Below are 10388 nucleotides of genomic sequence, written 5' to 3' on the forward strand. Positions count from 1 at the left end.
GGCGAGGCGAGGCAGGGCAGGAGTGCCAGGAGAGGCAGGGGCCAGGGTAGCTGCTGCCTGACACTATCGGCCCCTGCACACAGGGGCCAGTGAGCGCATGGGGGCTGACAGTGTCTGTCAGCAGCCACAGCCTGCTGGTTCCTTGACCAGCGCACTCTGGGGCTCCGCAGCCCGCCGCCAGTAGTTCAGAGAAGTCACCTCTGAGCTGGACTGCTGGCAGACAGCTGAGGAGGCGATGCAGTGGGTCGTGCCTGGGAAAAGGAGAGCATGTGAGGCCAGGAGGGACGGGACGGGGGGGAGGGAAACCAGCCATGCCGGGATGCATCCAGCCATGTAGGACCTTGGGTAGCTGGTTGAAGAGGAACGGTTGCCATCTCCAGGGCATGGCACACGTGCCCACAAAGAGGGCTCTGGTGCCACCTCTGGCACGCGTGCCATAGGTTCGCCACCACTGCCCTGTGCAATGGGGTGAGGGGGTCCCACTCACCCTCACCAAGACACTGATCGAAACTTCACGGTTTCAAAGCTAATTCTACTTTAAAGCTACATTAACAAAATCTTACAAGTTTGAAAATACGAATCTGGCGCTGTCTCATTTACAGCTTGGGAACCCAGAGAGAACGTCCCTTCTGTCCCTCTTTCTCCACCCATTTATACAGCTGCAGGCTAAGCCTTCTCTTACCTGACTATTAGAATTAACTCATCTGGCTGTATTTCCTGTCTGGTTTACCTGGCAGGTCTCTCACTGCCTCTTTTACAGTCTGAGAATTGAGCAGTGTCTCTTCTGAGTCTCTTTCTTCACCCATGATGCAGCTGCAGGCGATGCCCTTTCTGATCTGACCATTCCCTAGGCACCATCTCTCTCCCATGCTCCTGTCCCTGTCTTCCAAGGTCATTTCCACATGTCGTTATAGCAATAGCAATAAAAATAGCACTTAGACTTATATACCGCTTCACAGTGCTTTACAGCCTTCTCTAAGCAGTTTACAGAGTCAGCCTATTGCCCCCAACAATCTGGGCCCTCATTTTACCGACCTCAGATGGATGAAAGGCTGAGTCAACCTTGAGCCAGTCAGGATCGAACTGCCAAATTGCTGGCAGCCGGCAGTCAGCAGAAGTAGCCTGCAGTGCTGCATTCTAACCACTGCGCCATCACGGCTCTTGGGCTGTTATACTTGGGAGCAGAAGATGCTTGATTTTAAAGCTGGTCTAATGAAAACTATTTAATACATTCCAGTAAGAATGTCATGGCTGGGTTCACAAGACCTGCTTTATCAGATCAGTTAAGGCTTCCCCCCTATCTCCCAAGATCATTCCCACGTACCATTACACCGAGAGAGTTTGTAGAATCACACCGGCGAGAAGAGAGACAAAGACAAGCCACGTGTCATGTGTCTGATTAACGAAACACTTAAAAGGACTTTCAGGCATATCTTTTCCTAAAAGCATTTATTAAGGTTACAGAGATGTCAGTACAGCATGGTGGAAAAATGCTTAGATCTGATCCTTTTCCTTACACATACATATTAAGCATTTTTCCCTCCCTTATTTTGGGGTCATGGTTCACATCTTCCAATTAACTTGGACAACATGATTTACTTCCGGTTTCTTTTTCCCGGCTTTCACTGTTGCCTGATTTAACTATATAAATACCAGACAGTTCTGCATATTGTCAAAGCAAGAATATACAGTATTTGCAGCGTTGACATCCGGCCCCCCTTACAAAAAGGACAGATCCCGTAAAGTAAACCGAAAGATAACCCTTAACACCACGTTTCCTCACCTGATCCAAATGATTGTAGAAGTCTATGCTGGCTGCACAGAGGTACCTTCCTAACAGGGTCGCATGTGTTGTGAAAATGGTGGCAACTGGAATCTTCCTGGACCGGCACAGGATGAGTCCGGGGCCCGTTTGCCATTCATGGAAGTGAGCTATAATGTTGGGCTTCTCTTCAAACTGACTGGCAAGCTGTAAAGAGAGAGAAACAGGGGGAGCTTATTATATCACCTACTAACTTTTACAACTCAGCAATCTCCAAATTGAAAGAGGGAAGAGAATAAAGATGCAACAGCTGGGTACTTGCAATATCAATAACCAAGTCAGTTTAAAAAAAACCTCCTGGTTCATTTGCTCAGTGTGTTAAAAGTACAGTAATTCATTTTCAACTTAGTCTGTTGGGGGCCGAACATCGAACGATAGAGTTGGGAGGGACCTTGGAGCAGTGGTGGGATTCAAATATGTGAACAACCGGTTCTCTGTGTGGATGCCACTTCCGGAAGTCCGTTCTGGGCCTGGGCCACAAAAAATTAGCTATCGGTTCTGCCGAAGTGGTGCAAACCGGTTGAATCCCACCACTGTCTGGGAGGTCTTCTAGTCTAACCTCCTGCTGGATGGGAAGAAAAGGCCTTAGAGCTTTGAGTGAATTCTGTGGTTATTTAATGATTCAGTTGATCCTGTCTGGGTGAGGTGCATTCCTGAGACTGGGAATTTTATAACCAGAGCGGTGATTAGTGAAGCAGTTTTACAATAGGAAGATTTATTTAGAATATAGATGCATTATAGGGATAGGCAAAGCCTAGCATTTCATTAACTATATATCCCATCAAGAGATCCAAGAATGCAGGGGTCTTCAAACTTGGCCCTTTTATGACTTGTGGACTTCAACTCCCAGAATTCCTCAGTCGGCCATTTTGATGAAACTGCAGGCATGGATCCAGCCCAGGGGTCTTCAAACTTGGCCCTTTTATGACTTGTGGACTTCAACTCCCAGAATTCCTCAGTCGGCCATTTTGATGAAACTGCAGGCATGGATCCAGACCAGCGTGTCTGGCTGAGGAATTCTGGGAGTTGAAGTCCTCAAGTCATAAAAGGGCCAAGTTTGAAGACCCCTGCAAGAATGTGTGTGTGTGTGTGTGTGTGTGTGTGTACCTTGGGGAAAAAATCCTACAGGTGCTTTTCCAAAAGGCAAGCGGACTTTATTGGTATTTTTCTTTGAAAGCATTTCACCTCTCATCCAAGAAGCTTCTTCAGTTCTGTTACCAGTTCAGTTACACAACTGGTTAGAATTGAAGAAGCTTCTTGAATGAGAAGTGAAATGTTTTCAAGGAAACCCCCCCCACCCCAAGAAAGTCCACTTGCCTTCTGGGAAAGCACCTTTGGGACAACCATGACCTGGATGGTTGAGAATCTCCATAGATATTTAGGAAGAAAAGAGGTGACCTCAGATAAAAATCTCTTTGTGTAAGAGCGGGTGATGTGTGCAAGAAAGAGAGGACGTGGATATATCTTTAAGTCTCTGTCTAAACCTGTCTGAGGAATTCTGGGAGTTGAAGTTCCACAAGTCTTAAAGTTGCCAAGGTTGAGGACCCCTGCAATAACGTACATCAGAACATGGGTTAATTTAGTCACTGAGTGACTCCGAGCACTGAATATGTACTTCCTTTATTTATTCAAGCTTCTATTTGCTAGAATTTACACACACACACAGGAAGGTTTAGGCATTGTTAAAGGGCACAGACCTGTCATTTATTGCCAGGAAGGCATTGATCCTGATGGTGAAAGATTGACAACAATCCACTCACCATCATCACCCAAGATCTAAGCAGCCATTTTACTTTTCCCGTAAGGTCTCCTAGGTTTCATCCCTCCATGGAATTGTGGGAAATCTGGATTAGCTAAGCCAATAACTAGGGTCAATGCTATCAAACAAAGTCCACCAGCTAGTACTTAAAGCTTCATTGTACATGGAGGTTTTGTCTCTGGCTGCTGCTGCTGGGGTTTGTAGTTCCTTGTCTGTTGAGGGGTCAGGACATTTCAGTCACCATAGCCTGGAAACCGGCTCATGGAAGGTCCAGGTTTTCATGGCCTCCATGACAAACACAGGTTAGTACTGTGTAACAACTTACATATGACTAAGTACACCCTGCATCAGATGTGTCTCAGGACAGTTGATGTGTGATCAGACTGGAGTCAATGCAGTGTGTTTGCTAAGATGCTGGACTAGAAGCCAGAAGATCTCAAGTTCTAGTCCTAATATCAGAAAGTTAGTTAGATAATTTGGAGCCAGTCACTCTCTCTCAGCCCAAACCACTCCACAAGGTTATTGTGGGGAAAATAGGAGCTGTCTTGAGTTAGCTATCTTGAGTTCACCCAAATCAAGAGCAGGATAAAAATCCAATCAAATCAGTGAAGGATTGCCACCAGCCCTCCACGTGGTTAGATAGATCAGAGGTCCCCAACCTTTTGGGCACCAGGGACCGGTTACATGGAGAGAGGGGGCCTAGTTTTGTGTGCTGCCTCATCCTGTGGATGGAGCTTTTCTTGTTTGTGCGGACCAGTTGCTGGCATGCCACGGCCCGGTACTGGTTCACGGACCAGGGAATTGGGGACCCCTAAGATAGATCATTTCTTGGTTTGAACAAGGATTGTCGCTGTGAAAGAATTTAAAAGTAATCCTGGGGAAAGTATGAAGATGTCGTTAAGGAGAGACTTGAGCAGGAGATCATCAGGTCAAGAGATAGAAGGAAGGGTAAAAAAAGGAACTCAGAATAACCCTGTCTTAATTTTGTTTGCTCTTTGTGCTTTCTTTTATCTCTGGTTCATACAATTCATTATCCAAGTTCCTTCCTGATGACTCTTTCCTATCTTTCCCCAAGGACAACTCTACCTTTCTTTATAGATGCTGCCCAGATCTATCAAAGGAAGAGGGGTCAAAGTCCACCCCAGAGATTATTCTGGATCCAGAGGGATTCCAGGGGCTAGTTGGGGATTTCCTCCCTTGATATGGCAGGCTGGATGCTCACTTGGCCACCAAAATCAGAGGCTACCAGAGCACTAGAAGTGATGGTCTACAGCAGGGGTAGACAACCTTGGCTCTTTTATGACTTGTGGACTTCAACTCCCAGAATTCCTGAGCCAGCATGGCTCAGCTTGGAAACCTCTCCCTTTCCCCTCAGCATGGCTGGCTCAGGAATTCTGGGAGTGGAAGTCCACAAGTCATAAAGCGGCCTAGGCCTAGGCCAGGGGTAGGCAACCTTGGCTCTATTATGACTTGTGGACTTCAACTCCCAGAATTCCTGAGCCAGCATGGCTAAGCATGGAAACCTCTCCCTTTCCCCTCAGCATGGCTGGCTCAGGAATTCTGGGAGTTGAAGTCCACCAGTCATAAAAGAGCCAAGGTTGCCTACCCCTGGTCTGCAGATAGACCCTTCCAGGTAGAAAGATAGATGAGGAGTTCAGCTCCAAAGACAGCACCTCTTTCAAAAACCAGGCAATTAGCGATCCGAAGATGAGAACATCATTCGCTTCTCTGTCATGGTAAGGAATTCCAATATGGCCGGCGTCCCAGAATTCTCCTTTCCATCGATCCAGATTCCAAGCTGCTGATGCTATATCGAACAGCACCACATATGGGCTTCCTTCAATCAGCCATCTCCCGAAATGGACCTGTTAAAGGGAGGCAGAAGAGATAGAGCAAACCATGGGATGTCACAGTCCACACTCATTGCTCAACAATACAAGTCAGGGGATAGAATCGGTTCTTTAATTCAGAGGTCTCCAACTTTTGGGGCACTAGGTTTCCGGTTCCGTGGAGAGAGGTTTTTCCGTGGACCGGAGGGGGTGTGCTTTTGTGTGCTGCCTGCATCTTGTGGATGGGGCTTTGCTTGTTTGTGTGGACCGGTTGCTGGCATGCCATGGCCCGGTACCGGTCCACGGACTGGGAGTTGGGGACCTCTGCTTTAATTCAATGACTTCATCTTGGCAATTAAGAATTTACCGAGGCCAACACAAAGATTTGGGTGAATTGTAATGAATAGCAGTACCATGTTTTACAACACTTTTGCCGAACACTGGCATTTACTTCCATTTTTTGGGCAAACCCACGCTCATAGCAAACTATCAGTTGGCTTAACGATTGCAGCATTCACTTAATGACTATGGATGTGCTTAACGACCATGGTGATTCACTTAACAACTTCAATGATTTGCATAACGGCTGCTATTTTGGGGGATGTTTTTATTGTTTTAATATCTTTTAAATTGTTTTCATTGTTTTTCAATGTTAGCCTTGTAAGCTTTCCCAGAGTCACTTGGTTGAATTGGACAGCCATAGAAAATGGATGGATGAATGAATGAATGAATGAACGAACGAATGAATACCACAAAAAAACGTTAGCCAAATTGACTGACCTGATTTAGAAGCATCATGAGTTATGACCATGATGGGCAGATCCCATTGCAGCCATAACATGAGGACTACCTTTATTTTGGTTAACATCGCTTAACTGCTGGGTCAGTAATAATTGAGCCAGTCAATGACCTGAAAGTCCATTTATTTACCCTAAGAAATAATTTTGAACCTCATTTTTACCAAAGAGTAACAAAAAATTCCAAATGAATTTGAAGTATTTTGGACCTATTCCAGCAGAGACTAGTTTGCCATCTATTACATAATAATAATAATAATAATAATAATAATAATAATAATAATAATAATAATAATAATAATAATAATAATAATTTGGATTTGTTTGTTTATTTATTGATGTGAACAGAGGAGAGGGGCTTTATGACCCCAATAACTCTTTTCAACTTTAGACTTTTTAAAACGTTTAAATTTTCTAGGGAAAAATTCTTTTACCTGATACCCATTGGCTTTTATCACATCCATGGCTTTCTTCACTGCCGCGTTGGGAGGTTCACAAAGTTCCACTTGTGTCTTTACATTGTGCTCGAAATAAGGGCCAAGGAGAAAGTAATTTTCCCCCCATTCTTCTAAAGTAGTTTTGGCTTTTGTCTGGATCACCGTGCAGATGCCACCGACTGAAACAAAAGCAGGAAAAATGTAAGTTCTAAAAGTACAGTCATCTTCCTTCCTTCCTTCCTTCCTTCCTTCCTTCCTTCCATCCATCCATCCTTCCTTTCTTTTTTCTTTCTTTTTCTTCCTCCCTCCCTCTTTATATCCTTCCTTCCCTCCCTCCTTCCCTCCCTTTGGAAAAAACCCCAATAATATGAAGTTTTAATAAAATTATATTATAGAACAACTCAGTGAAACAACTCAAATGTACTTGGAATTTTTTGCCATTTTTTTTTGGGAAGAAAAAAGTTCCGGCTGTGGAATTCTGGGAGTTGAAATCCTCACTACTTAAAAGTTACCAAATCGCTGCTCTGTATAATTCCCGTGTGATTGCTTCATTCGCACAATATGCTAAAATAATGGGTGGGTTTTCCCCAACCCCTTGCCCCCCCCTCCCCCAAATCTCTCCAAACCAATTTGTCTTTGTTTAGAGTGTGCAAACAAAGGAAAAATCTTTTCACAGGGCAGGAATGTACCTGCTGAGACACTTGAAAAGTTGGCAGCATACCAGGAAGAAGGACACCTCTGGAGAAGCAGCGATGCTTTTTATTGCATAGTTTGTGTTGGGTGTGGAGAGACAACTTGACAGCCAAAGAGATTCCCTGTCACCTCCTATCATCCCTGCCAGCTCTGTGGTTTCATGGGGAGGGGGGGGGGCTTGGCAAAAGCTGCTTTGGAACAGGTTGCAAAAAAACACCTTGCTTAGAGCAAGTAAAAATCTCAATTTTGGAACTGCAGATATTTGCAGTAAATTTGATTATTAGGACAATAGCGGGATCTTTATGGACTCCTCTCCAGGCTTCGTTCTGTAAATATCACCTCTCCTCTGTATTTAAAATATGCATAAACCAACCGTCTTCCCTTCCACATCCTATATATGGTTTTTTTCCTCCAATTTTTTTTAATTAAAATTATCATAATGTGCAAATGAAAATAAAGATGATGGGAAAAGGGGGAAAGGAAAGAAAGGGAGGAGAAAAGTGTAGGTATAAAGGGGAAAGAAAAAGAAAACAGCACTGGTTTTTGCAACTTTTTTTTCAGAGCAGTAAAGCACAGAGACATCACCCTGCCAACAAAAGTACGTATAGTCAAGGCCATGGTTTTCCCAGTTGCAATGTACGGCTGTGAAAGTTGGACCATAAGAAAGGCTGAGCGCCAAAGAATTGAGGCCTTTGAACTATGGTGCTGGAGAAGTCTCCTGCGAGTCCCCTGGACTGCAAGGCGATCAAACCAGTCAGTCCTAGGGGAGATCAACCCTGACTGCTCCTTAGAAGGCCAGATCCTGAAGTTGAAACTCAAGTACTTTGGCCACCTAATAAGAAGGAAGGACTCACTGGAGAAGAGCCTAAGGCTGGGAAAGATGGAGGGCAATAGAAGAAGGGGACGACAGAGAAGGAGGTGGCTGGATGGAGTCCCTGAAGCAGTAGGCATGAGCTTAAATGGACCCCAGAAGATGGTAGAGGACAGGAAGGCCTGGAGGAACATTGTTCATGAGGTCACAATGGGTTGGACACGACTTCGCAACTAACAACAACAATGACACTAAACTGATGATGCACTTAACTCCTCCCCCCACCCCCCAACAGCTCTGCTTGCTCTTCTCCTACATGGAACTTAGTATCTTGAGGGGGTCCTCTAGTGCTCTCTGAGTTTGGTTGACTTCGCAACTAACAACAAAAGCACAGAATAGAATTACAACCTCACCTTTTTACCTAACAGTTTAGCAAGTACTAGCCCTTTCTGTAACAATTGATTCTAGAAATTAGCAAAACCCAATGCTAGGAGTTCATTTTTATTTTCCTTTATTTCCTTTATTTTCTTCTTTTCCTTTTTTTCTTTCTTTTTTCTTCTCCAAAATGAATTCTGATACTGTATATAACATGACTTCCTGGTGTTAACAGGCTTCACCAGGTCATCCTTTCCTATTTCAACCAGGTGAGTTAAAGGCCTAGAGATCCTGTGCCCACCACATCCTAACCTCGATTAGTTTCATATTGGTTATTTTGTGTGTTGAACACACTTGCGTAATTTGATTAGTTTAGAGTTCAGAGCATCGCACCAATGCAGGAAATGGAACCAAGTTAAATACAGTTGTATGAACCATCCAATTGGTGATTTTTTATTTCACAACAGGCTATGCTATGATATGCTGGTGTTGCTATTTTAAGTAATTCATGCAGTTACCTGTCTGATTCCTGTTCAGTCTACAGGCGGTCCTCAACTTACGACCACAATGGAGCCCAAAATTTACGTCGCTAAGTGAAAAAATTGTTAAGTGAGTTTTGCCCCATTTTACAACTTTATCTTGCTGCACCAGTTAAGTGAATCTCTGCAAGTTGTTAAGTTAGTAACCCGGTTGTTAAGTGAAACTGGTTTCCCCCTTGACTTTGCTCATCAAAAGGTTGCCAGAGGGGGTCACGTGACCCCGGGATGCTGCGACCGTCATAAGTGTGAGTCACCTGTCAAGCATCCGAATGTAAATCACATGACCCTGGGGAGGCTGCAACGGTCATAACTGTGAAAAATGGTTCCTTTTTTCAGTGCTGTTGTAATTTTGAATGGCCACTAAGGGAGTTGTTGTAAGTCAAGGACTATCTGTATATAAACAGCTCACAATCCAAAGGCTTCACCATCTGTAAAGACTTTTTCATCCAGAAAGAAAGTGAGTTTGCAGGGGTGGGGGGGTGAGAGCGGTTTTCCTTTGAGGACAACATTAACTCCCAAATTTTCAGCCCGATTTCGGCCGATTTCAAAGGCCGGCCTACTATTTGCCTCACGGAGATTAGATCTCTGGGATTGCAAGACACTCTCCCGCCTTAGTATCCCTTTATCTTTAGCCATACAGGGAGCTGACGGGTGAAGTTACTGATTTACTCATCAGTAACTCATTTCTGTTATTAGAGCAGGAAGAGGTTTGTTCCTAATGGCAAATCAACATGTTTGAAAGGAATGTCAACAAACACCAAGCATCCATTTCAGTCCAGGGCTAAGTCATCCTCTACAAGGAACAAGACAAAGTAGAGGAAAATATATTAAGGAAATACTTTGAAAGTAATGAGCTCGTCCAGGGCAGCAGAGCTTTACGGTAATTTGGTCCGGGTTACCTGATCTGCATTAATTTGTGCCTTTATTTGCAAACGAGTATGTTCTCATGGCTACCCATTCTAGATGGCTTCCAATGGCTAGATGACTTCCAATAAATACAATAAAACAATGTTTTCTCAATCCTGGCTGTTTGAAGACTTGTTCCCTTCTTTCCTTCCTTCCTTCCTTCCTTCCTTCCTTCCTTCCTTCCTTCCTTCCTTCCTTCCTTCCTTCCTCCTTCCCTCCCTCTCTCCCTTCCTCCCTTCTCCCAACTTTCTTCCACCCTCCCTCCCTTCTACAAACTTCCTTCCTCTCTCCCTCCCTCCTTCCTTTCTTCCTTCCCTTCCTCTCTCCCTCCCTCCCTTCTACTAACTTCCTTCCTTCCTTCCTCCCTCTCTCTCTCTCTCCCTCCCTCCTTCCTTCCTTCCTTCCTTCCTTCCTTCCTTC

At 44.5% G+C, this 10388-nt stretch overlaps 1 protein-coding gene across 2 annotated transcripts in view; it reads right to left on the minus strand.

Moving 5' to 3' along the window:
* GYS2 (glycogen synthase 2) overlaps window positions 1-10388 on the minus strand; it is a 33898-nt gene that overhangs the window by 20110 nt on the left and 3400 nt on the right. Inside the window, exons 2-4 of one of the 2 annotated variants that reach the window (XM_015827213.1) lie at window positions 6642-6823; window positions 5255-5446; window positions 1784-1969 (exon numbers count right to left, since the gene is read on the minus strand). In XM_015827213.1, the coding sequence (XP_015682699.1) occupies window positions 1784-1969; window positions 5255-5446; window positions 6642-6823 (560 nt within the window). Of the gene's footprint in view, window positions 1-1783; window positions 1970-5249; window positions 5447-6641; window positions 6824-10388 lie in introns of both variants that reach the window. The other variant, XM_015827214.1, reaches the window with a different exon arrangement.

Source organism: Protobothrops mucrosquamatus, unplaced genomic scaffold, assembly GCF_001527695.2.
Source record: "Protobothrops mucrosquamatus isolate PMUCROS unplaced genomic scaffold, P.Mucros_1.0 scaffold3566, whole genome shotgun sequence".
Classification (NCBI taxonomy): domain Eukaryota; kingdom Metazoa; phylum Chordata; class Lepidosauria; order Squamata; family Viperidae; genus Protobothrops; species Protobothrops mucrosquamatus.